General features: G+C 36.8%; 3 protein-coding genes across 4 annotated transcripts; 1 reads left to right on the top strand and 2 right to left on the bottom strand.

Annotated features, from left to right (window-relative positions):
* Position 1: 1 nt before the first annotated feature.
* si:ch211-165g14.1 (uncharacterized) lies at positions 2-10,149 on the bottom strand. 2 transcript variants are annotated; one of them, XM_058771545.1, is made up of 7 exons: positions 9,971-10,149; positions 9,158-9,176; positions 6,046-7,952; positions 5,197-5,290; positions 2,044-2,093; positions 1,794-1,868; positions 2-867 (listed from the first exon to the last, which is right to left on the bottom strand). In XM_058771545.1, the coding sequence occupies exons 3-6, from the start codon at positions 7,948-7,950 to the stop codon at positions 1,824-1,826; spliced, it is 2,094 nt and encodes a 697-aa protein (XP_058627528.1). In that variant the 5' UTR covers positions 7,951-7,952; positions 9,158-9,176; positions 9,971-10,149; the 3' UTR covers positions 2-867; positions 1,794-1,823. The 2 variants fall into 2 exon arrangements, with proteins under 2 accessions (XP_058627528.1, XP_058627527.1); XM_058771544.1 differs by lacking the exon at positions 9,158-9,176.
* Positions 10,150-11,423: 1,274 nt separating this feature from the next.
* Positions 11,424-18,292, bottom strand: mfsd13al (major facilitator superfamily domain containing 13a-like). Its single transcript, XM_058769988.1, has 6 exons — positions 17,904-18,292; positions 15,470-16,198; positions 14,296-14,450; positions 12,790-12,873; positions 12,548-12,691; positions 11,424-12,364 (listed from the first exon to the last, which is right to left on the bottom strand). The coding sequence occupies exons 1-6, from the start codon at positions 18,048-18,050 to the stop codon at positions 12,223-12,225; spliced, it is 1,401 nt and encodes a 466-aa protein (XP_058625971.1). The 5' UTR covers positions 18,051-18,292; the 3' UTR covers positions 11,424-12,222.
* Positions 18,293-18,440: 148 nt separating this feature from the next.
* cdr2a (cerebellar degeneration-related protein 2a) lies at positions 18,441-27,980 on the top strand. Its single transcript, XM_058769992.1, has 5 exons — positions 18,441-18,667; positions 20,305-20,417; positions 22,150-22,298; positions 22,384-22,551; positions 24,388-27,980. The coding sequence occupies exons 1-5, from the start codon at positions 18,586-18,588 to the stop codon at positions 25,190-25,192; spliced, it is 1,317 nt and encodes a 438-aa protein (XP_058625975.1). The 5' UTR covers positions 18,441-18,585; the 3' UTR covers positions 25,193-27,980.
* The last annotated feature ends 14 nt before the right edge of the window (positions 27,981-27,994 follow it).

Below are 27,994 nucleotides of genomic sequence, written 5' to 3'. Positions count from 1 at the left end.
GTGATAGGAATGTAGAATAAAAACATTTATTGAAACAGAACTCGAAACATCACAAGGCATCAGGTGAAATGGAAAATCCTACAGATGCTGTGACTCCTTGATTCCCAGGCCACGAGTTGCAAAATATAACTGAAATCAGATTCATATTTAAAGCACCCTGTAGCTGTTACAAACATCAAATTATAATGTGCATTTACTGCATTTATACAAGGTGCTAAAACACACTCTGTCCTTTTAAAGGAGGCTGTTCATTGGCAAATAAATACACACCTATGCATTAAACATAAATAGAAATAAATATGTTCACATAATAGTGCATATGGTACCACTGGAGGAGACTAGTTCATTCAGCATTTCAGTTTTATGTAATAAAGACATCGCTGTTACAGAATGGACAATTGGTGTTACATATTTAATGAACGAGACACTTAAGTGCATATAAGAATAGAATTAAGGAGAAAAATCAAGCACTTCTGCTCAATACGCTTGTACTGTCACTTCAAATGAAATGAGGCTCTCGTTTTTATCTCCACTGTTGGTTAGATTTCCGTACCATTGTAAAGGGTTTTACAGGATTTAGCCTGAAGCCGACGGAGATATTTGGCCTTCAGTAAACTTAAATGAAATGGAGATGTAAAAATCTGCTGTGGAATGCAATGAAAATCATCCAGCATTGTCCAAGGGTTAACAGGTAAAAGGCAGCGGCCGTCTGCAGCACAGACAAAGCACATCCAGTCCCGAACATTCAACTGCCTGAGAGTCCATGTAAACACTCAATGTGTGAAGTACTAATTCAAATGGAACAATCTGTAAACACATCAGGGATCCACTCCACAGCCAGATAACCCAACATCTGTCGACGTCTACCTGCAGAGGAAGATCAAAGAAAAATGAAATATCATTACACCATAAAACACAGCTTTAGTGTTTGAAATGATCATTAATGCTGAAAAACTGACTTCATTAAATCTGTAGCTGACACCAAACAAGAACAGAGTTTGTCAGACTTGCATAAGAAGTGTTAGTGTTTTCCAAACCTGTTCCTGGAGGCACACCAATGCTACACATTTTCAAACAGGTCCTAATTAAATACACCTGATCAGCAACTCGTCAGCTCGTTAGTACATGCCTGGGTTATGTTTAGGCACAAAATGAAATTAAATGCATTATGCCATTTTCACTGTTACTTGTTTTTTATATATCCCAATTTTCTCATTGCCAATTCTAATTTCTGTAATACAATTACAGTAAAAATACTGTAATGTGTGGATTTGTATTAAAAAAATCCATCTATCAAAAATTCTACCATGATCTATGTATACCTCTGATAATACACCGTTTTAGCATTACAGTAGTTTTTTGCACATGAGATTTGGTGGCAGTGATGGGTGTACTGTTTTAGCAAGAAATTCATTACTGTAATATGATTTTTTTCTCTTGAAAATGCAATGTAAGGTATTGCTCTTTACTCTAATTTTTCGGTAATTTAATTACAGTTACTTCTGATGTAACACCATTAAATACTGTATAGACTACAAAAAATCCACTACAAAAGTGGATTTAACGTCAAAATGTAACATTTGATGTTAAAATGCATGTTTTTAATGTAACTTTCTCCCTAAATACTTCAAGAATAATTCAATGATCCTAATAAGTCCTGCGCACATTTTCTTTAAGCAAAATATAACTAATGTCATTCTTCTGATTTTGAAGTGAAAAACAAAAAATAAAGTTCTAAAGGCAAAATAAAACGTCTAAGGCCTTTGAGTAGTGAGATACTTGCAGTAAAATACCTTCAAAGACATATCAGCACCTCCCAAATGTCATCTGTTCTTCAACCTGCTAACGCTCATTCTGGATGTTTTATTCTGAGAAGACAAAAACATGAGTGATCATTATCAGCAGTGAGGATGATGCAAGAGGAAGACAATAAAGCAGAGAAACGCAGTACTGCAGTCTATTATGCAGCAAACTCATGTCATTTTCATAACTTAAACTCATTGTTTCTGAGAAACTCCAGCTAAAATAATATCTCTGAGTCACCTTGTGCTTCGGGCATCTTATCGTGAAGTTCTCCTCATTGAGTGCACTGCCTGTGGAGATACAACAGCGCAGATAAGCACCTCAACAAGATATAAAAAACAAGTATCAATGCAACAAAACGGAGATAAGTGAGAATCTCCAGAACAGCTGGAAATGGGAAACAAACTGATGCCTAAACCTGCTAAAATCTCAACAGCGCTTTTCACACTGCGCTTAAACCCGGGTTATTGTCGTTCTAAACCCCACTTTTAACCGCAGGTAAAAGTATGAAACCCTGCTTCAGAGCACAGTTAGCACTGCTTTCGTTTGTAATGGGTTAAAAATTATGTGGTGTTAGAATGTCACAGCTAGATGCTTAGCAACAGACAGCCAATTGTGCGCCTCGTATTCATGTCCTGTGTACAGTCACAGAAACAGTGTGTGTTGTATAAACAATCGTTTCATCTTTTGTGTGCATATAAAATGGTGGTCGAAAACGCATGAATTGAAGTGAAGAAGAGACTGATTTATTCTTACATTCACAGTCCACTGAAAAGTCTATTTAGGAAAGACCTGATGGAACAATCTGTAATAATACGAGGATGTGCAATTCTAGAGCATTTACTTAATCAGATCGCAATCAATGACACTGACAATGCAAATATGCAAATAAAAAAAGAAAACTTAGGGTTTAGGATTGTACACTGTGAAGCGTCAGCTTATGAATACCAAGAATGAATTGTTACTAGTATTACGTAATAACCGGAAGTACCGACCCAGTGTTACAAGCTTGGAGAAGGTGGAATGTTCAAAAGTTGTATGTTTAATGAAACTCATATGTCTTTGTATCAGTTTATCGTTTAAAATGGTCCATTCATGTGCATATCCTGGATGTTTAAATCTTTTGAAACCTAAAAGATTTTTTTTCCGCTAGGAAAAAACGTGACCTTTCCAATATGATTACGTACTGTGTAAAGTCGTGGACACGCATTGAAGAGCTAGTGCAAGACAAGCATTTGTGGTTAAAAAGTATATACATTTTCTTTTCTTTTTTTTTTAAATAAAAATGTAAAAAAAAAATTCACAACATGAGACTCTTATTCCTTGGCTGGGATTGTGTAGAGCCCTTTGAAGCTGCACTGAAACTGCAGTTTGGATCTTCAACCCGTTGGCCACCATTGAAGTCCACTATATGGAGAAAAATCCTGGATTTTTTTCCTCAAAAACCTTAAAGGGTTAGGTTCACCCAAAAATGAAAATTAGCCTGTGATTTACTCACCCTTGAGGCATCCTAGGTATATATGACTTTCTTCTTTCAGACAAATCATAGCAGAGTTATATTAAAAATCGTCCTGGCTCTTCCAAGCGTTATCATTGCAGTGGGCGGGTGTTTTTGTTCAACAGTCCACAACACGTCAAATAAAGCGTGCGCATCCATAATAAAACGTATCTCACGCCTCTGAGATATGCTAGTCTCACGAACAAAGGAAGCAAAGGAAAACCGGTCTCCTCTTGGATTATATCGAAATCCTCCGACATTTTTCTTTACAAATCCTCGGTTTGTGCTTCTAATTCGTGACCGGCCTTTTGTTTTGTTCACTAATAACGCAACGCCGACGTCCTGTGTCATCCACCTGGACTGCTTCCGCTTATGACAGTTAGATGAAGTGAGAGAAAAGAGTTTATTATGTTTGAAATATGGATATTTTTATCTTACAAAAACGCATGGATTTGCTACAGGAGGCCTTTATTCACCCCGGAGCCGTGTGCGGCACGTTGAATTATGGATGCGCGTGCTTTATTTGACGTGTTTTGGACTGTGTGACAGAAACACCCGCAGCACTGCCATTATAAAGCCTGGAAGAGCCAGGACCATTTTTAATATAACTCTGATTGGATTCGTCTGAAAGAAGAAAGTCATATACACCTAGGATGCCTTCGAGGGGGAGTAAATCACAGGCTAATTTTCATTTTTGGGTGAACTAACCCTTTAATTTCTTTGCGATTGAAAAAAGAAAGACATGTACATCTTGGATCACATGGAGTAAATTTTCAGGAAATTTTAATTCTGGAGTGAACTGATCCTTTAACCCCGGATAAATTATGAGCAGTATGAAAGGTGAAGCAAGGGTGAACCCAGGGTTAACTATTTCAAGTGTGAAAATGACTTCAAACAGTGGTTCCCAAACCCTGTTTCTGAAGCCCCTCCAACAATGCATGTCTTCTTAATGAAACACACCTGATTGTTGCATCAGTGCATTAGTAGAAACCTAGGCTGCATCTGAAAGCTGAAAAATGCTGCCTCCACAGTTATGTGTTAACGTAAGCAGCCAGTTGTAACTGGTAAGTGCAAGGCTTCTGGTGTTATTCACTTCCACTTATTTTTAGTTGTAAAAATAGGTTGTTATGTGGCTTGATTTTGCAAACTGGCATTTTTTTCAATCACAGTTTTACTGTTTACTGCACTTTGTTATCCTTCTAGGTATTTATCTACAGCGGCCAATCAATTGGAAGTCTCACACATCCTCAAAAAATAGCTTACTTTCCCTTTGCAAAATAAAGTGTGTATAGAGCTACGAAGGGACGTCCAAATCCAAAGATCTTGTCACATCAAGTCTACTGAGGTACCTTCATATGATCAATTTTTGAAGGCAGCATAAACAGGTCATTGCCTATGATATCCTGTGCGTTCATTTTCATAACAATTGAACTAAAAATAAAACGCTGCCTGAAAGTTGTGATTAGTGGTCAGTTTATGAGTCAATTTATGTTTTGAACAACTTTTTTTTTTTCTACTTTTGATGTCATATTTTGATAAAATTATTTTTATAGTAATTTAATATTCACCTAGTTATCACCAAAGAACTCTCTATTTTATTGTAGATCATGAGACCATTATGCTGCCTCAGAAGTCTGCCCGAAATCAATTTCAGGAGGTACCTTTGTACCTCATTGCTTGATAGGGCAGCAAGTCAACAAGCCAGCTGCCTAAGCCTTTGGACACAGCCCTGAAATGCATTTGAAACATTTTTTTTTCTTTCTTTTTTTCAGAAGAACCATCAGTGCAACCAAACTGACACTGTAGTTTTGAACAATGTACATTGCATTATTTTTGGTTTCCGTCTGCATGGTCTCAAGAGACAGAGACAGTACAGGCAAACTGATGAGCATTACCTGACTGCAGGGCGCAGGGGAAGTGGTACTTATTGGGGCAATCTTTGAAGAAACATCCCAAAGTGGCACCAACCCGGTGACAATGTGAACACACCTGCAACAATCAAACAAAACAGCACTTTACAGCTTCAGAAGATTCAAAGGCAGTGTAATAGTCTATAATAGTCAGATAATAGTTTTTATATGAAATAAAGAGACAAAAATCTCACAGCATCTGTCATACACATATTTAACCAAAAAGAAACTTACAGAAGAGGATTAGGGCCAAGTGTGTAAGAGTGTAATATATATGTATTATATATGTATGTATTTTAAGCTTATAAAGAAACAATGTCACAATGTATATATATATATATATATATATATATATATATATATATATAAATAAATAAAAAGAAGGATAATAAAAATCAGCTCAAACACACAAAATATAATTTCTTTTGATATGACCCAGACATTTCTTCATTAGATTCACTGTGACAGGGGAAAGGAGGAGACTTACTGTTCCTTGCGCAAGCTAGATGGCTTCCTCCAATCCGTATAATTTCCCTTTTTTCTTTACTATCACTTTTTATCAATTTAACTTATTCCTTGCTGAATATAAGTAATAATTTCTTTCAAAAATAATGAAGAAAACTATTTACCAACCCCAAACTTTGAACAGTAGTGTATATTGTTGAAACATTGGAACAATGTCACAATGCAAAAAAATCTTTATAAATAAACAAATAAATAAAACAGCACCCCTTTCATAATGCAAAATATAATTTCTTTTGATATTTCGGGAAAAACACGAACCAGACATTTCTTTATTAGTTTCACTCTTGACAGGGGAAGAGAAAGACTTACTGTTTCTTGCGCAAGCCGGAAGGCTTCCTCCAATCCATAGAGTTTCCCTTTAACCAAAAAGATGCCTGCCGTCCAAATGCTACAGTCCTCATGTATCCAGTGCTCACTACACACACCAGACTCCTCAATGCTCTCAGAGCAGTTCTCCTTCCTCTGCCTTTTGACAGACTGGGATGCACCATCCTCCAAACTGTAGACTGAGTCCAAATCACTGCAGTCAGGTTCCTGCTTTTGGGCAGGAGGACTGCTGTCAAATTTACAGATGGCCTGAACTCCACTGGAGTGGTACGGCCCATGCAAGTCCCCGAGGCCTTCAACATTGCCAGCTCTTCCACACAAACAGCAGAAATGCCTGACCTGCAACCTAGCGTCAGAGCCAACACGGCCCAGCTGTAAACAGGACGTCTTTGGGATGACCCCCGAGACCACCTGCTCCCTGCACCCTTTCTTTGTCGAATAAACATCCTCTTCCCTAAAATTGATGATTGTACAGGATGAGAGCTCCATGTGAATGTACGGGGCGAAGCTGTCTGGCCTGGTGTCTTTCTTCTCTTCTTTGTGGTTTGCATATTTTAGTTTGATCTCCGGCTCTTGAGGTGAAAACATGGATGAAGGTCCAGATGATCGAGGTTTTCTGCGTCTTCTCTTTGCCGTGCTTGTTGCCGATTTGCCGGCAGGTGGCGCTCTGATTCGCTTAGCAGGTTTCTTGGGTTTGGCTCTCGGTTTGGGCCTTGGTTTTGCCCGTTTCCTGCTCTTCGAAGCCGGCGTTTTCTGTGGACGGCTTGACGTTGAAGACGAAGCCCCACTCTGTGGAGACTTGAAGACGCTTGTGTTCTCGGCATCTGAGGTAGATGGGAAGTTTTTGGGAAAAGCAGCATCCATGTCTTGATCGCTTTCTTCTGGAGATATGGGAATATAGACCGACTCCATCCACGACAGCAACGACTTGGATTCAGAGCCGGCCCTGTCTTCATGGGCTTCAAAAACAGGTTCATCCAGGGCATAGAAATTGTTCACATTTTTGGGAGAGCAGTCCATTTCTTGCTTTACGATGGAATTTCTTTGTCTTCCACAACTTCTCTCATTAACTATAACGCTCCGAGTTCGTAAGCGGCAGTTCGGCGGTGTCTTGCATCTGGAGTTGCTTACTGGCACCTCAATGATGTCACTGTCATGGTCACTAGAGATGTATTCGATGGAGCATGGAGATGTTTTTTTAGCGCCGGAACATTCGGATGCAAGCGTTTCGATGGCAGTTTGCTCAAGCGCTGAGCTGGTGGAACGTAGTGTGTATGCAGCCGCGCTGGCGCCCTGAGGTAAACACGATGAGCCCTTAGTTTGTGACATGCCTGTGTCACTCAAGTATGTTTTACTACAACCGGTCAAAATGTCTTGTGGATGCGTCTCTAATACATTGTGCGCTAACCTTCCTCCCAGTGTGCTTTTTTCTAAGACAGAATCTGCTGTTTTGTGACATTTTTCCGTTTGCGTCAACATATCGTCCATTTCGACACTGTAATCACTGTCATCTGTAAACACTTGGTCTGTGGGTGGGCACTGAGACAATATCTGAGCCACAGATGGCAAGCCATTGATCAGTGGTAAAGGTATAGAGTAGGGGCCGTGGGATGATGTGCCACAAGTCCTTGTCCCATGATGCTTCGACCCTGGTTCTGGGTGATCTGGAGAATTCGGTTTGCTAGGCCGAGTGATGTACCGAGGCTCGGACATGTTAATGCTCTTGCTCCCTGAGGTAATGCCACACCAGCTGGGCTTTTTCACCAGATCCAAAGCCTCCATGGAGTTTGTCTTTAACGGACTCTGCCTGCAACCCACGGACAGATCCAGAGCTGAGGAACGAGACTCCTGAAGGTGCATGACATCAGCCTGGTTAAGAGGGTCCATAACTGAAAGAAATCAAGAAAATGCAGGTGTCAATAACCTGGCCAATGTGGACTCTGCAGACTCTGGTAACTGTACTATTCTTCTATTATTGGATCTGAGCGCTGCTTTCGATACAGTAGATAACCGCATCCTGTTAAAAAAAGATTAAATCTTTAGGATGGCATTCGTGATACTGCATTCGATTGGTTTGCATCGTATCTCGCAAATAGGAGTTTTTCTGTGGAAATTGGTGAATTTTCATCAAGCTCAGTTCCCATCAGTTGTGGGGTACCCCAGAGCTCTATTTTGGGTCCAATTGTATTCTCCCTATATTTGCTACATCTTCGTTTTATATTTCAGTCTCATAACATTTCATATCACATTTATGCAGACGATACTCAGTTTTATTTCCCTCTAAAATCAGGTTCTGATTCAGTGTCCCAATTGCTGGCTTGTTTAGAGGAAATCAAGAATTGGATGGAAAACAATTTCCTTCAGTTAAAAAAAAAAAAAAAAGACTGAAGTTATTTTGTTTGGCCCTCCAAACCTTTTAAATAATTGAGCCCTACTCTGGGCCCCTTTGAGTTATTCATGCAATCATTTAAACCAGGCTGGATTACTGTAATGCTGTTTACGCTGGAATTAACCAGTCTTCACTTTATCCACCCCTAAGGTTATCTTCTTTTAAATCATCTCTTAAAACATACATTTTTTTCCTCAGGCTTTTGCTTAACTTCAAAACACCTTTTTTTTCTCTCTCTCTTTTCTTTGTTTGGTGATGTTTTGTATTATTTTGTATTTTTTCTTTTTCTTTTCTTGATTTCCTGTTTTTATAATTAGTATTTACTGATTTTAAAATTTAAATGTCCTAATGCTTTTTGTTAGCTGATTTTTTCTGATGTTTTGGCTGAGCAGCACCTTGGTCAAAACATAGTGCTTTTAAGGTGCTATATAAAAAAACCTGACCTTGACCTTGGCTCTGTTGGTGGAAAAAAAACAAAACAAAACAAAAAAAATCTAAAAATAAATAACATAATAATAATAAAGTCATCAAATTCAGCTAATAATTTATTAACCTGAACAATATGGACTCTGCTGGGTATATTACAATATGTTAGTAAAGTACAAAATCAACATAGTAAAAGAGTAAAAATAAGTAAATAAATAAATAACAATAATAATATCAGTTTATCCTCATCTAATTAGTATAATAATTTTTAAATATTACCTGCCCAATATGGTCTCTGCTGGGTGTATCGCAATGCGTTAATAAAGAAGAAATCAACATAGTAAAGTAACAATATTAATAATCATAATAATAATAAAATAATCACATTTAGGACTTAACAGCCTGGCTTATCACAATATGTTAATAAGGAAAAATCCACACAGTAAATAAATAATTAAATAAACTGGGCAACATAAACTTAAGTAAAATAATAGAATAAACAAATAAAATAAATAAATAAAATGCACTACAAGATGCACTACAGCCATGACATACATTTAATAATTAAATAATAATAATAATTAAAATAAAAATAATAATTACAACTTTAAGAATGTTACATCTGTATTACTGTAATACAAAATAAATAAATCATGCATAACTATGCTAAACACTGATTCATACTAAGTCGAGGAATCATTATAATATAATTTCTTATAGAGCTCAAATGTGATCCAGACATGCTAGATTGACAGGTTTTCAATATTTCACCAGAAAGTAAACTTAAAATAAAGTGCTCCTTAAAAAAAATACAATCTCTTCTGATTGTGGTCCCAAAGTGAATCTGAAAGCAAACGCATCTTACAGACTGACACAGATTAAAACACAAACACAAAACAAAGTAGTTCTGTATGTCCATATGAATAAATATGAGGCACAATAGTACCTGCTAATACTGTTTATATTGGTTTTATGAGTTGTAGAGCGCCATGTTGTGATCGATCTATTGATTGATATTGATGAAGTCAGAGGCTGACTCACTACCACAGCTAACGCTAACCAGGTGTCAATGTAACACTAGTAGACACTTACCAAAGAAATAACGCGTCCCTTTACTACCCAGAGTTACTGAGCATGTTATCAAAGGCACGGGTGTTTAAAAAAATTAATTTGGTCTAAAACACATGTGTATTAATTATATAAAAGATTAAAACTACTGGCGTAAGCTGGACAAGGCAGTTCTTCTGTTTAACTGTGTGAATCCGTCTAAACATGGCGACCGGAATACGCAACACAATAGAAATGCTTTCAAAATAAAAGCGAATTAAACGGAAAAAATGGGCAATTTGTCATGTCTTGTTTCATAATTTGGCGTACTCAAATATAATGGAAATATAAGAGCATATAATGGAAAGAAAATACACACTGCCCTTCAAAAGTTTGGGACCAGTAAGATTTTTCATGTTTTTAAAATAAGTTTCTTATGCTCATCAAGGCCCTCTATTTGATCAAAAATACAATTTTAATATTTAAAATAACAGTTTTCTATTTCAATATAATTTAAAATATAATTTATTCCCGTGAAGACGAATTTTCCTCATTGCTGGAGACTTCAGTGTGACATTATCCTTCAGAAATCATTCTAATGCTGCTGATTTATAATCAATGTTGGAAACAGTTGTGCTGCTCAATAGTTTTTGGAACTTGTGATACTGTTTTTTAGGATTCTTTGATGAATAAAAAGTTAAAAAGAACAGTGTTTATTCAAAATAGAAATATTGTGTCATGCATTACTATATTACAAAGTTTGGGTTCAGTGATTTGTTTTTGCTTTTTTTAATTAATACTTTTACTCAGCACCGATATATCAAATGGAAAAGGTGATAGTAAGACTTGTATTGTTAGAAAAGATTTCTATTTTGAATAAATGATGTTCTTTTAACTTTCTATTCATCAAAGAATCAACAAAAAAAGTATCACAGGTTCCAAAAAAAATGTTAAGCAGCACAATTTCAATCAACACTGATAATAAATCAGTTTATTAGAATGATCTCTGAAGGATCATGTGTCACTGAAGACTGGAATAATGTAAATTCAATGCTGTGTCACAGAAATTATTTCACAATATTATTATTATTATTTTTCTGTATTCTTGATCAAACAAATACAGCCTTGATGAGCATAAGAGACTCCATTAAAAACATTAAAACTCTTACCGATCCCAAACTTTTGAATGGCAGTGTAGCTATATAAGAATGATAAATAGCTCAATTTAAAAGTTACAAATTTAAATTAACTAACATTCGTCAGGTCACTTATTATTATATACAATATTTTATATAAACATTTTACACATTACATATATATATATATAGGCCTGTATATTTCAACCCAAATCCACACTAATATACCTATAATTTTCAGTACTATATTACTGTTATATAGTAATTTATTATTTTTTCACGATTGGTTTTTATTGCATTCTTTGTTTCGTAATGCACATATCAAATCCACATAATTATGACATATCACACATTGTTTGACCATAAGGTTAAGTTTATTGCCATAGAAAAATAACAACAATCACAAAACATATCCCACTAACTAATAAATATTCACAAAATTAATGTTCTGTGCGAATCAACAGGAAAGAGACGAATATGCACTTATCAAATTCAAAGTGATAAAAAAAACAAAAAAATAGAAATGATCATATATTTATTTTCTGGTAAAAGACTACACCTTTAATTGCTTACTGTTCATTTAATACATCTTAGTGTCTTTTAAAATTTGATTTGTTCCCCGCAATCACAAATCAGCTTGGCATCAAGAGAATATGTCACATATAAAGAACTTATTACACGACTCTCTGAATTCCTTGATTCTGATTGGTCAACCACAGCATTCCACTCCATGCTCTCTTTCCTCACACATAATCAAATAATTTACAATCAAACTAATATGTTACATACATTGCTATTTATTCATTTAAGCAGAGTGGAATGAGTGGGATAATGTGCAGACGGCAAACATCTTTAGGGTGATACAACACCCCTCAACTTTACTTTGGGGTTTATTTTTAAAAAAAGGACTGGCTGACTGTAAATTTCCTTTACATACATAACATTTTCCTACATTTCAGATAATGTATCTGATTTCTGATGATCTGATTTGTGCGATGTGATACCACCAACCACCAAAGAATCAAACCTGCTTTACAGTACTAAGAGATTCATCTAGAAATTCCCTTTCTCAATACATTACAGTCCGTAGTTCGACAAAAATCAAAATATAAATCAAGTGCTGCAAGTGAACGCATACGAACAAAATAAAATGAGCCGAATTCACCCATCGATGTACTTTGAGTCCATTGTGTGGCTCTCTCGTATGGAGAACGGCCTCCACGCGAGCACCTGCAGGGCTGTGACGCACAACGGCACCACACACACCAGGTAAAACATGGCACTGTGCAGGGACTGAAGAGCACTAGGAAAACAAAGAGACAGACAATATTTCCTTCAATGCAATGGACCTTTTCCACCCCTAGAGGACGACAGACCATTGACTGCTTACAGTGTGAGTGTTATGCACCATTGTGTGAGTAAATATTTAAAAAATTCAGTTCTGAAAACATTGGAAAAACTTGGAATATTTGATAGGTGAAGTTACCTTGGATCTGCAGCCTTCTCAACATCTTTCATTTCTGCATAGCCATATTGGTTTAGAACCGACACGACCAGCATAGGAGCCAAAGACTGTGCCGGCTTTGTGAAAAGAGCGTTAGTCCCAAAAACCATAGACGAGAGAGGAGAGCTGGAGACATTTAAAAAAGTCATTTTTCAAAATCACTTCATTAAAAAACTCTTTATTACACTGTTTTTTTATTTTTATTTGAACAATGACCTAAATACCTGCGTTTGTATTTCTGCAGGTCAGAGTCAATGATATCAGCTAGAGGCAGATTGAAGAGACTGAAAGCCGCTTGAACCAAGACCCTAAAATCACCATCAGAGGGCAAAACATCACACATTCAGAGACAAAGCTGGGTCATAATACATTTTTTTTATTATTTGTCATTTAGTAGTTAAGTTTTTTTTTCTTTCTTTTTTCTGTGTAAGGTCATATTATACTATTTATGGCCATTTATTACCCACTCTATGAAAAAAAAGAAAAGAAAATTTGATTAATTATATGACCCATTTACAGTAAAACAGCATTAATAAGTGATTCAAGCTGCATCATTAGCTAAAAATGTTCATGGAAATATGTGTTACATTTATCAGAAATTAAATATTTTAGTAAAATAGTGCTGTCAAACAATTAATCGCGATTAATCGCATCCAAAATAAAGTTTTTATTTACATAATATATCTGTGTGTACTGTGTATATTTATTATGTATATATAAACACACACACATACAGCATATATTTTGAAAATAGTTGCATGTATTTACATGTATATATTTATATTCATATAATTTATATTATATATTAATATATTTAATATATAAACGTAACATATTTTTCTTAAATGTATACATTCACGAGTGTGTATTTATAGATACATAATAAATAACAGTACACACATATACTATGTAAACAAAAACTTTTATTTTGGATGCGATTAATCACGATTAATCGTTTAACAGCACCATAGTAAAACTATATATACACTGTAAGTATTAGGTTATATCAGGGCATTAACATGTTAATTATTAATACCATTTCGGTGAAAAACATGTGGAAAGTTAAATAAATAAATATTTTATAATTAAAATATAATTTCTTACATTAAACATTACAAATGTACTTGCTTGAAGTAGCTTGTTTGGTGGATGGGAAAAAGGTCCTCCTTAAACCGATTAAATATATGTAAGTAAATAAATACTATTACGCTGACTAATGTCAAAAGGTTTTTGTTTTTTTATATACACATCACCCAGCCCTATTCAGTAATACAAAAGAGCAAGTCCAGTAAGTATTAAAAAAGGCTTTATACTCTAATTAGTCAAACACATAATCTGGCCTACATTTTAAAACTTCTATTCACTAGTAAACACTGACTGTAACACTTAAATGCACTATTGTTCAAAAGTTTGGGGTCAGTAAGATTGAAAAAAAAAATAAATAAAATTAATACTTTCTTTCAACAAAGATGCATTTAAAAAAAAGTGATAGTAAAAGGCATTTATAATGTTACAAAAGATTTATATTTTAAAATACATTCAAATAACGTTTTGATTTTTCAGTAATAATAATACTGCTGTTTTTACTGTTTTTGAACAACTAAACATGTCACAAATGTGACATAGCCATTCTATCGTTGGAAGCACACATCTAGTTCTATCTTAACATATGAATTCCTTTATCCCAATGGAGGGCAAAAGGAACAGTATTGTTCTGTGTAATTACTCACATGTTGGAAGTGAGGAACAATGCAAGGAAATAGTAGTTGGTTGAACCCAGGAGTAACATGATCACAGCAGCTCCGGCCTCCACGTAGAAGGTGATCAGAATGAGTCTGTAGTAGCCAAACTTATGGAGCAGATTCTGGCTGCACAAAACCAACAACTGTAGAAGAAAACATAGAGAGGTTTAAAGATATTTAAGTGTTAGTTATTGTTTTTTGATTTGGCTCTTAGTAATGATGCGAGGCATAAAATGTTTTCATCCTTAAAACAGGGGTTTATTAAATTCCAACCAAGTATGAATGACAATATTAGTAATGTTTGCTACAACCAGTGTTGGGGAAAGTTATTTTAAAAGTAATGCATTACAATACAGCGTTACTCCATAAAAAAGTAACTTGTAAATAATTACGTTACTTACTTACTGTTAATAAAAAAAAAGTAATGTGTTGCTTTACTTTTGCATTACTTTTTCTCACCTGGGCTGGGCTTGCTAACAAAAAATAAATTCATAAGAATAAAGGTCTTTGCACATCGAGTCTTTGCGAAATTTTCGCACGTTAAAAAATAAATACGACTTCACGTTGTGTCAATCACATTTACATAGTGCCTCCAAAACTTTTTCGTCCGTCATAAAAAAACTCACAGATCAGGTTAGATTTTCAGCGTTTTTGCATCCGTAGCAAGCATTTTGATAGGAAAGAATGACAAATGCGAAAAAAAACGCTTACGAAAGTTTCGGACTCAGCAACCGAGGACCTTAACACTCTTATTATTAGCAATAAATAAAAAAGTTAAACAAATGTGATGTTTAACTAAAGTGATATTTGCTCACAAAGGAGTTTGCATTTTACTGTTTTTATTTATTTATAGGAATACTGAATCTGCTTTTGAGCAAGTGAGATTAAATGCATGTTCACATTTAGTCTAGAACTATAGTAACATCATGTTCACAACATCATGTGATTTCTCTCAACATGAAAACAACAGAGGTCTCAGTCAATAATTGGAAAACAAAGTAATTTGCGTTACTTATTTGAAAAAGTAACTGTAAAAAGTATTTTGTTGTAAATTTAAAAGTAATGCATTACTTTACTAGTTCCTTGAAAAAAGTAATCTGATTACGTAACTCGAGTTACTTGTAATGCGTTACCCCCAACACTGACTACAACTATGATGCACCTGAGGGCAGATGAATCCAGCTCCGTACATGATGCTCTTGGCAAGCGATGGCAGGACATCCTGAGGAATGAGGTGCTCTGCAAAAATCATGGTGAAGTTATTGCAGAACGCCACCATGAACACCTGGAAAAAGTTCATGATTACGAACAGCTGGAAGTCTCTGTTGGTAACGATCTGCCAGGTCATGGACATCACGGACGACAGCGAGAGCGGCGGCTTCTGAGGACTCTGGGAATCTTCTTCAGAGGTTTTACTATCAAATCGACTCTCGCTGTTGAAGCCCGTGTACAGCATGCAAACACAGGCCAATATGGCCACAACCACGCTGAAACCCTGGAAGGCAGCAAAGTTGTCCATGTTCTCGGAGATGAGACCGCAGAAGAGCACACTGGAGGAGCCCAAAAGAGACGCCACCTGGCTGTATTTAATCAGCCTCAGTCTGCTCTGATGGTTTCCGGAGATTTCTGCGAAGAGGGCGCACTGGGCTAGCAGCACGAATGTGAGCATGCCATCAAAAGCGCAGAGGGTCACCATGAGGTGGACGCCGCTCAGCCAGTCGTCCGGCTCGTACGTCCTCCACGGGAACCACGCCAGCAAGAAAGACAGACAGTACAGCGGGGCTCCATATAAGATGGAGAGCCTCCGCCGTGAGCAGCACTCCATACGTGAGTTGTCTTGCAAATATCCAAACAAGGGGTCATTCAGTGCATTCCAGATCATAAAGACAACCTGCAGAGACATAACTGTGGGATCTTTACAGGTCCAGATAATATTTCAAATAAGCATTTTGCAGATTTATATAATGTGTATGATAGCAGGATATTAAAATGAACTTGAAATGTCAGTAACACATATTATGTTCAATTCTTTGATTTGATTTTAACATGTTTGACTTTGTTCTTCTACAGAACATAAAAGAAGATATTTTGAAGAATATTGATAACCAAACAGTTTTGGCTACCAATACTAACTTTACATTGTATGGACAAAAACTAACCAACCAACCAACCAACAAACAAAAGAGACAGGTAACAGTTTATTCTGATAGTCCACTTTAGATGTTCTACTAACTATAAGTTACTACATATCAACTAACTCTCTTTAGAGCATTAGAAGACTATTAGGTTAAGGTTAGTAGAACGAATTGACATGAACTTGTAATGTTTCTTATAGTTGGTTAGAATGTCTGTTAGTTGACCATCAAAATAAAGGGTTAGGAGATATTTAGCAGACAGTCTACTAATACTTTAATGACTGCTAGTTAACATGTAGTAGCAAAGTTACTTATAGTTAGTAGAATGTGGACTCAAAATAAAGTGTTATCAAAAATACATTTCTCAGAATAACTTTGTGCGTGTGTGTGTGTATGTGTTCCACAGAAGAAGATAAAATCATACAGGGTTGAAACAAATGAAACAAATTTTCCATTTTTGGGTAAACTATCCCTTTAAAAACTGAAAGTTAGTGCTGATCATGAGCTGATTTAACCACAGAAACAAACTGAAAAAATGCCTCTGTTTTAGCCTGTGTGTTTGCCCAAAGAACCTGTTCCTTCCTTGATTTCTTATATATAGGGGTCTTCAGGTGGTCTTTCGGCCTGGTCAAGCTGGTTTGGGGTGGTTTTAGAGAGGTTTAGGGCCAGTTGAACATTATCTTGGCCAGGCTGGAAGACCAGCTAAACCAGTTTAATCTAGCTAAACTGGGTTAACTGGGTTTAAGTTTGTTTGCTTTTAATACAGTAACTTGACTCTTCATTTATGCAAAATATAGCATGTTCATAATGTTCACAGAAAATATTGCTGATGGACGACCAATTTTATATGCAGTTAAGTCGTTTACCTATAAGCTGAATTTAAACAAACTTATTTTTGAACATAACTCAATTCTCTCAAATATTTGAAAACAGAAACTAGGATTTATTGACTGGCAGGCTATCACAGCTTATGAAGATGGCAATATGACAGTATTTATTGATGTTCTTAATACTAGTTATGGCACGCTGGCCACAACAATGCTGACATTCAGAAGAACACTTGAGATATTGCTTTGCTGTAATATGGTCAAAACCTTCATGCATTCATATAAATATATGAATGGAGGTGTTTCTCTTATCAATTATGAAACAATTTCAGCTATTTGATAAAATCTGCAATACTGAAACACACCATCTCATCACTACTACGGTCCTCTCTTCACAGCTGAAGACATTCCAGTCAACGCTACTGACTGACAGCCCGAGGTCGCTTCTGATTGGCTATAAAAAGTGCTGGCCACTCCCACGACTCTGTATCGCTGTTTACAGAGTCCAGCGCTTGTATGTGTCATTTTTAATGCTTTATGAAATATATGTGGTAATAAAAACATCAACGTTAGTCAAAAACATTAACTCCCTATGGCAGTTCAGATTAATGTGTTAAAACCTATAAAAACTCACCTGTGACTGGTGGAAGGCTGTCTCTGATATTTTGTACTTATTTAAGAATAGCTTTACATAGTAGAAACTAAAAATACTGTTCATCATGCCAGCACCAAGCGTTGTCATGGAGTAAGCCAGAGCAGCTGGATTAGCAAAGTGCCTCATGGTGCTAAATCGGATGTTTGACTTGCTGGAAGTCAAAGTTTGTCCACAAAGGGCTTAAACTTAACACTATAATAAAACTCATGCAATCGCATCTAATTAGTTAATTCCCCGTATCTCGTCAAAACAATGTCGCCAGAAAATAAAAGCTTTGATTAAAACACTTAAGTTTTGAGTATAACCACAACTGAGCTCATTCAACTTAAAAACAGTGCAGTGCACCACTTCCTGGTATTCCAAAGTAGGCGTGGCTTATACGCAAATCGATCCGCTAGTAAGCCGTCATTGGACAAAACGCCTCCAAAGTCCCGCCCTCGGCCTCCTATTGGTCAGCGCAGAGATCCGTTCTTGTTGTTATCCAGTCTGCTCTCTAAAGCGGAGTCTGCCACGTTGCTGTAGACACCGGCTCACACCGCTAGGGATTGAAGCCGCTCACCGGCGTTTCTCCATCAGACAAAGGGCGCTGATGTCTTAAAACAGACGGGCAGAGAAACTAAACGGGTGATTCCTGTCGGCTAAAGCTTCACCTGGAGTCGAGATGCTGACGGACGTGATTGTAGAAGAGGAGTTTGAACGCAATGAAGAGGATCTGTGGTACAGCAGGAAGGATTTGGAGCATGGTAAGACTCGACAGTAATGTGTGCACTGCGAAATGACAGCATATGCGTGCTCTTTTCTATAAAAATAGTTCATTTGATTTAAAACATCACGTTTCTGTTGAACTGTCGGTGTACAGCAGCTAAGAAATGCGTGGTTGAGGTCGTTCAGCATCAATACGACGTGACTTTCTCAGAGGTCAGGTGAAATATTAAGGGGAAGCGATAGTGTTTGGACCCTGGGTGAAATGAAAGAGGAATTTGTTAACGAAAGGTTATCTGAAATGATAGCTCGGCCGTGTAACTGAAGGTCGCGCCCATATAAACCCTTTAAATGCGCACTCTGACGTCATCAGCCGAGGGTGATGATAATGATGGTCGAAACATGGTAAAGTGACACAAACATCTTGATTCAGCGCCTGTGTCCTTTGTTTTGATCTGATTATGACTGTTGTATTTCTTCAATAGGACTGTTAAAAAAATAAAAAGTCTGTGACATGTTTAAAATACTGTGATACAGTCTTCAATCCCCCTGGTACTTTGTAATATCTCTATTTGTTAAAATTGAATTATTTGTTTATAATTTGTATTGTTAACAAAAAAGAAAAGAAAAGAAAAGCACATTAATGTCACAGTGTATTGAATATGTGACCCTGGACCACAAAACCAGCCATAAGGGGATTTTTTTTTTTTTTTAAGTGACATTTATACATAATCTGAAATTTTAATAAATAAGCTTTCCATTGATGTATGGTTTGTTAGGATCAGACAATATTTGGTCGAGATACAACTATTTGAAAATCTGGAATCTGAGGGTGCAAAGAAATCAAAATATTGAGAAAATCGCCTTTAAAGTTGTCCAAATGAATTCTTAGCAATGCATATTACTAATCAAAAATGAAGTTTCGATATATTTATGGTAGGAAATTTACAAAATATCTTCATGGAACATGATCTTTACTTAATATCCTAATGATTATTGGCATAAAATAAAAATCTATAATTTTGACCCATACTATGTATTTTTGGCTATTGCTACAAATATACCCCAGCGACTTAAGACTGGTTTTGTGGTCCAGGGTCACATATTATTTGGTCATTTTTATATATATATATAAAATGAAACTTGTGACGAGTAAACCATTGGTTTTAAATGTTCAGACGTAAAAAATACAAATATATGAGGAAAGCTTTGAAATTTGTGTAATATTACATGGTGTTTAGCTAATGTCTCTCTTTTCTGCATTATTATGTCCATTATACTTGTTTTATTATTATTTAGATCTTAATACATTTTGTTATTTCACTGACGATAACTAGTTTCAGCATTTTTTGCATTTGGCATTCATAGCATCTTTAATATTTCTTTATATTCAAAGGACACATTTTAGTACTGCATGTGCGCATCAAACCCATGACTGCATTGCTTGCATCATGCAATACCAGTCAAGCTACAGGAACGACTAGTTTAGAGACTATTATTCTTCATTTGAATCATCCCTAAAAAATGATGCTATTGTCAGAAAGTTTGTTGTTGATCTGGACTGTGTTTGGGCGTCTGGTGCTGGACTTGAGCATTCCTGCCGCTGGGTTTGGCAGGATAACGCCCACCGAGTCTACTCAATGTTTACCGTTCTGTCTTCTCCGTGTGTGTGGGACAGATCTCCATTTGGCCGCCGAGTTGGGCAAGACTCTGTTGGACAGGAACCATGAGCTGGAGCAGGGCCTTCAGCAGATGTACTCCACCAATCACGAGCAGCTGCAGGAGATTGAGGTGACACTTCTCACACTGCTCCCAAAATCCACCACATCTGGTTTCTTTAACTCTTCCTCCATGGTGCAGATCTTATGTTGTATGGATTTGAAACGTCTTTTTCCAGGTCTTTGTAATGTATGAGTAGTTGACATAATGTATTTTTGTGATGGAGAAACAAAAGTTGAAGGAGAAAGCTGTTTAACTGGGATCACCTTGCAGGTACCTCATATGTAAAGAGGATTATTTTCATTTAAATCTTGATGTTGATTTTAAAACCATCCATGGTCACATTATCTGCTAACTATCCAATAAAAAGGCAGAAATGAGTTTAGTTTCACTGTCGCTGTACTCGTATGAACTCCACTAGTCTTTCCCTTCGTGGAAATGCGTAAACAGCGGGAGATTTCCTGTTTCATCCTCTTTCCTGGTCACGGTTAGGACGACATGCAGAGGGACTACTGCTATTTCTGAAACTGTAACTGTCTGGCGTGACACCAGTCATGAGATAAGACATTAACAGTGTTTGTGGTGTCCTGTTTGGCTAATGGCCTGGCATGGCAATACGCTCTTATGTAATTCACTTTCTAAGGATAATGTTTGGAGTGGCATACTATTCTCATTATTTTTGCCGTGTATACATAGTATGCATACTGTGAACAGATGGCATATGTTCTGTAAGCGCAGGATACCTTATCACATCTCATTTGCCAAAATTTTCCTACGTGTGTACAACAAAGCACACTGCATAGAATAATATCCCACCGTGCAATCAGCTTTATTTCATCTCCTAGTGTTTTAGTTGTCATGAATTACAAACGTGATCTCCATTTTGATTATCTGATCAGACAACCAAAAGATTTAGCCTAAACACATTGATTCTAAAAAAAAAAAAAAAAAAATTTAAGCATTTATTTTCAAGATGATAACTGGATGCCATGTTCACATGCATGTGACCAAGTCATCTCAAGCAGACTTTGTGGTCTAACAGAAAGACTTGATGTTTACTTGATCCTGGTTTTATAACTGGTTTGAATGTTTCAAGTATACGTCACGATATAATATTGTCTAGTCAAACATTGACTTGTCAGTAACAATGTAGTGGGAAGTTTGTAATTGCAACATGAAGTAACTCTTCCGTCTCTTGTAGTGAAACATTGACAAAAGAGTAAAGAAATGTTTACAAAGCCACAGTTGCATTAGCTTGTGAAATGTCATTGTAACTTGTGAAAACTGACCTGTGGTTTGCTTTAGAAACTTAACTCTAAATTTTGCTAATTTTCCCTGTTTAGTAAATCTGGCCCCAAATGATTAAAATCGTTAAAATAAGCTAAAACAACTAAAAATCAAGATGTTTCTTATTTTGAAAACTGTTACCTTTGAAGAACCAAAATTATGTAAATTAATCAAATATCAAAATGCCATGGAAAGAGCAATTGGCTCCTAAAATGTGTAGAGCCCTGAAATGTAATTATTTCAATTTTAATTTATTTTATGTAATTTACAGAAACTACGAGTTACCATAGGTCAAAAATCATTTTTAGTGATTATGCAAACAAATCGTTGAATCTATTCTGAATCGATTCTTTGAAATGGACAGTGTGAACGATTCACAGAAACTAATCAAAGATACCAGTCCTAAATTAACTTGTTTTATTATTGAAGTTAAGGAAAATAAATGTTAAACACATTGTCCAGCTCTAAAGAGGAATATCCATATTGATCAGACTTGTGTCTGTATTGCCTGTCGCAGTACCTGACCAAGCAGGTGGATCTCCTGCGGCAGATGAACGACCAGCATGCCAAAGTTTATGAGCAGCTGGACCTAGCAGCCCGAGACCTGGAGAAAAGCAACCAGAGGCTGGTGCTGGAGAACCGCACGGCCCAGCACAGGATCCAGAGGTGAGGACACATCCAGATCTCTCTGCAACAGCACTGAACTCTGACGTGCTGGAACATGCATCAATATATTGTTCTCTATCTGCAGTCTAACCGAGACCATAGATGGGCTGCAGACTCATATGGAGGGTCTTCAGAAGCAGATGGACGAGCTGAAGGCGTCTCAGTCCAAGAGAGATCTGGCAGCTGCGCGCCGCAGCCTTGGTGCCCAAAGCATGTCCTGTCTGAAAGAAATCTATGATCTGCAACAAGAAAAGTGAGTCTGGAGCCAAATGACGCCAACAAATCCCTATCATTCACATCAGCATTACGCAAACACCCATGCACTCATGTCTCAGCTTGTCATTGGAGAGTTCGACTTTGTGCTGAAGATCTTGCTTGCACTTGTACGTTCTGGTTTAGTAGGCAATACATCAACTTCAGAAGGAGATTTGTGTTTGTCAAGCCGTTTTATGGAGACTTTAATTTAGGTAGGGCCTGTAATTATGTTAAGGGCTTGTGGACTCATGCGGCACTGATTAAAGTGGATGTCTCTCTCTGTGACGTCCAGCTTGCGAATGACCTCTCTGATCTGTGTACTCCAGTGTTAGTACGTGCTGACTGGGCATCTTAAGGACCTCCAAAGCCAGACATCATAATCTGACCTGGCCCTTAATCCAGTAATCCTTGATCTAATCCATCAGTGCTGCAGAGGCTAATATGGAGCTAGAAGTAAACAGTGTGCAACAGGTCCTGTGATGCAATTAACAAAGAGATTTTCTGTGGATACATCTCAGAAAAACTCATTCAAAGAGGGTCATTTCATAATTACACGATATATCGGTGCCTTATCTGTTACTAGCTAACCATTAGAGTTTATATTTATTTGTGTGTGCTTGTTTTCCATATATTTGCATTTAAATTACTACATAGTAATTACGAAAGTTCAAAGTCAATTTTTAAAAACCCTAATCTTTAAAAACACTAATTTTTATAGCACACCTTCTCATAATGAATATCCATTTTACATAATATACATTAAAATTGTGCTGCCACAGAGTTCAGAATATATTTATAATAATAAAATGATTATTAAATTAAAATATTCACTTGTAGATAATATACATTAACATTATGTTGCCTACATTCACTTGTAGCATTTAAAACGATTAAATAACTACAGAATACAGAATATATTTATAATAATAAAATGATTATTAATTTATTAAAATATTCACTTACACGTTATTTACATTTAATATTGTTTTTCCTAAATTAACTTGTGGCATTTAAAATTATTAAATACATACTACAATATAATTAATAACTAATAAATAACTACATGGTACAAATTATTATAATAATAATAAAGTAATAAAATTAATTTATTAAAATATTTGTAAAATAATTAATGTTAATATAATAAAATAATACAATTTTATATTTTTCCATTTTATAATGTTAGTGTAATGTTAGTCTTATTTTATAATCTTGTAATGTTAATCTTTTTCTTTTTTTTTTCAGAGGTAATTTAGATTTTCATAATTCTCTCTGATCCCTAAATTTATCTTTGGAATTAAATGGCTCATTTATGCTTATAAGGCTTGTAAAGAATGTAAAGGCCATCATTACATGCCCACTTTCTTCAGTAACAGACTTTATGCAAGGCTGCATTACACTTACATGGGTTCATTTAACAAAAAATAAAAAATTCTGCCCTAAATTGTTCTGCTAAAACATAAACTTCAGACACTCATTTCTAATGATGAGATACTTTATATACATTGTGCAAAACATAACTTAAAATGATTTACAATCATATATTAAACTATATTAAGAACCACTGGGTTTGGAATTATACGTTTTTATACTATTTCCCATTTATTACGACTCTATTGATCACATATTGTTATTATTAACATGGTATCTTAATTTTGCGTATAGAATGCTTTCTGGGTGGCAGATTCATTTATTAAGATGGTGCTGGTCATCCTGCAGTTGTAGATATTTATTATGGAACCATTCAGTACCAGTTTGTTCTCCATATATTCTGTCATAATAAACAACTCCTGCAGAAATGGTTTCTCAGACTCATGCTCCTATTGTCTTGTAGGTACTTGAGCTCAGAGAGCCTGCAGGAGGAGAAGTCCTGGCCTGCCCTGGATGACAGGCATGTGGAGGAAGAGAACTCCACCCTGCAGCACACCCTCCACAACCTCAAGGTGCAGCTGGCAGCTGAGCGATCCCGGCGGGTGGAGGCCGAGCGCGAGACGGAGCTGACAGCGCAGGAAAACAACGCTCTGGAGGAGCGTCTGCATCTGCTGGAGGGAGCGCGCCGTCGACAGGCCGAGCTGGAGGCCGAGGTGGAGGAGCTACGGCAGCTGTGGCGCTCCGAGTCGTCCGGCGTAAGACTGACAGACGCACTGCTGCCCGACAGCGTTTTCTTCGGCATGGAGGAAAGAGCGGGGGCGGGGCATGAGGAGGAGGAGGAGCCGGAGGCGGAGCTTCTTCAGGGGAGGCGGCGCTGCAGCAGCGAGAGCTACGTCCGCGGGGCTCGAGCCGAGGATATCCGGCGCGGACACGAGCGCACGTGCATCCGCCGAGCTCAAGCGGTGAAGCAGCGCGGGATCTCGCTTCTCAACGAGGTGGACGCGCAATATAGCGCGCTACAGGTGAAATACGAAGAGCTGCTCCGCCGCTGCCAGCAGGGGGCAGACAGCCTCAGCCACAAAGCCGTCCAGACGCCCTCCGCTACAGCTCAGCGCCGCAAAAGTCAGGCAACCGCAACAACAGACACCATCTGCCTCGCAGACGACCTCCACCAGCCAGAATACAAAGCCCTGTTTAAAGAAATCTTCACCTGCATTCAGAAAACCAAAGAGGACCTGAGTGAGAACAGGGCTGGGCAGAGTCAGTGAGTTGGCAGTGTTATACATCTTCAGTGTAGTGATCTTCAGCGTGGCTTTGCGCTTCTGAATGAATCTGACGGACGTGTTGAGAGTTTTAATAGCGCCGTGGTCTTTGTGTCGATTGCACTATAAAACCTGTGCCTATACACCAAACCATCCACATCCAAAACCTGCAAATACGGTAGACCTGAACGGTGTTTTTGTACTTTTATAAGTCACGTGAGATGTGTGGATCTTTGCGATAAAGCCATATGTGACACCCGAGTGCATCTGTGCTTTGGGTTCGAAAGCACATCTTGATTTCGTAGAACCACATCTACAGTGTTTCTCAACCCTGGTCCTGGGCGCCCCCCAACACTGCACATTTTGTGTGTCTCCCGAATCAAACACACCTGATTAACTCATGAGCTCATTAGAAGAAACTCCAGGACCTGAAATGGGTGTGTCAGATAAGGGAGACATACAAAATGTGCAGTGTTGGGGGCGCCCAGGACCAGGGTTGAGAAACACTGGTGTAGAAGGTCAAGACTTAACCGTCCAATGTGCAGAGGGTAGACTAAATTATTATTATTAATGACTAACACAGTTAATCAATTAACTTAATGTAAATGATATGCCTGATAGCGTGAATCTCACGAAGCCAAGAATGAGAAGTTCCACACCAAAATCAAAATAAATGTTGTAAATTAAGCCTGTTTTTAGGACCATTTGTTTTGCTTTGTGACTTTATTTTCATGACAATTTAGCACATTGTATTATAAGTAACACATAAGAAAAATTCTGATTATTATCATGTAATTATCATTACAGTAATGCAAGAAAATTTTAGCTAAATTTGGGGCAAAAAAAATTATTACAGTCAATTAAAAACTCAAGGGCTTAATTTTCCTAATGCAGAATATCTGCTCTTTCTCAGACATGTTTTTGTGGGATTCATCTGATAAACCTTAAAAACATAAAAAACCTAACAAACATGATTAAGGAATTCAGTAGGACAATATGTAGCCATATTCTTTGAGTGTCTAGAAATTTCACAAGCAATATTAAAATCTTTTTTAAAATATTATTTAAAAGAAAAGACTGCATGTGATTTCAATGGCATTACTAACATTGATATTTTGAGGCAATACCGTTTGCTGCTTTTATAAATTGTCTGGTTACCTCAATGGTTAGAAAAAAAATAGTTTGAATTAGCTCATGTAAATATGCAATATGCTTGAAATTCTCACGTGACTTTGTGTGAATCGTATGTTTAGAGCAAATCGTAGTTAAACGTTTGGCAGCCACATTCGCTCGAGTTCCCAGCACTTTGTTTTGACGTTCATCTAAACACCACTGTGAAACTATGCACTTTAGAAGACAGGCCTGTGGTCAGTTTTGTTTTTGTTTTAGTTCTATTTTATTTATTTAATTTGTTTTCAATCATTATTGTTGTCCAGAGATTTTATTTATTTTCTTGTTTGGTATTCATTCACTGTTTTCCAATTTTTATTTTTATTTTTCTGTCGCCTGTGGGTTTAAGTCAACATTAGATTGTTACCGATGTCTTGATGGATATGAAGATGTTGAAAATATTGAAAGAGGGTGTTAGATAATGTATGAAGATTGAAGGCTATTGAACAGATGATTTGACTGAGTTACTTAAATGTTACACCAGCACAAAGTAGAGCATCTTATGTAAGTTGTAAGTAGTTCAATGCGGCTTAACAGTTGGTCAAACAATAGCTAATTATTGTCGGTTTATGTCTTTGATAACTTGTATTTCACAATCAAACCACGCGCTACTTAATACTCAATCAGTATCAACCATGTTCAGGTTCATTTTGTAACATTCTGAAGTTGTTAAATGCCTTGAGTTGGGCGGTTTAAGTAGGCTTAGACTTTTAAATAAATGTATTGCGTAGATGACTAGGAAAGTGACATGAAAAGAGAAAAAGAAAGAAGGAAAGTGTTTTTGATATGACTGATGTCTTAAATAGCAGGCGGAGATCACAGGGAAATGTTCATAGATGGACTGGTCCTGACAAAGAAAAATATTTGAATATTGTCTTGGGGGAGCAAAATATATCGTGGTGTTTTGCATTTCTGATCTTATTGCTTTATTTCAGTGAAAATGGTGCTACTATTGCAGCCGTCCCTGCGCTATGAAAGTTTGTTTTAGGCATAAATTCCTGCCCTTTTCAAATGCCATCCAAAATAATATGCTTCTTGGTCAGCGTTGTGTTAGAAGGCTACAGTGTGCATGATCAGATGTTAGTGTGCAGCAAAAATATAGCTCTTGTGCTCAAGATTAAAAAAAGAGAGGGAAAAAGTTTGTTTCTCCTCAGCAGTGTTCCTTGAAACTTACAAAGAGGTAAATTGACCAAATCTTAAAGGCAAAGCAACTATAGTTCTCTGTGTAGAATTGTCTTAACAATTATAGTTATGATATCTTGCAGGTAAAACAATCAATTTGTGATAACCACATAAAAATCGTGTTTATATATGTTGAATCTGTTACCTCTTCCGTCCAGAGTTGATGGCTGTTAAATCTTGTTTTACGCTGGAATCGGAGTTCAGTGTTTTAAGTAAAATAATAGTTTTCTACATTATTTATTACGTTTAATCAACTGCAGTTTATAAAATTTGACGTGTTTAGAGAAGGAATGCACAAATCTGGTTATTTACGTTACTGGTGCTGAATATGCAAGGTTTTTCTCAAAGATGCCTTTCTGAAAATCAGTGATCTGTGTATGTAATGGCATGACTAACATCTTACTTGGGTTATCCAGAAAATAAAACTCTATGAATGAACCAATTACACTTGTTCTG

The sequence above is a fragment of the Onychostoma macrolepis genome, chromosome 03 (assembly GCF_012432095.1).
Source record: "Onychostoma macrolepis isolate SWU-2019 chromosome 03, ASM1243209v1, whole genome shotgun sequence".
Taxonomy (NCBI): domain Eukaryota; kingdom Metazoa; phylum Chordata; class Actinopteri; order Cypriniformes; family Cyprinidae; genus Onychostoma; species Onychostoma macrolepis.
Note: the sequence above shows the minus strand (reverse complement) of the source record. Positions and strands in the feature narration are given on the sequence as shown.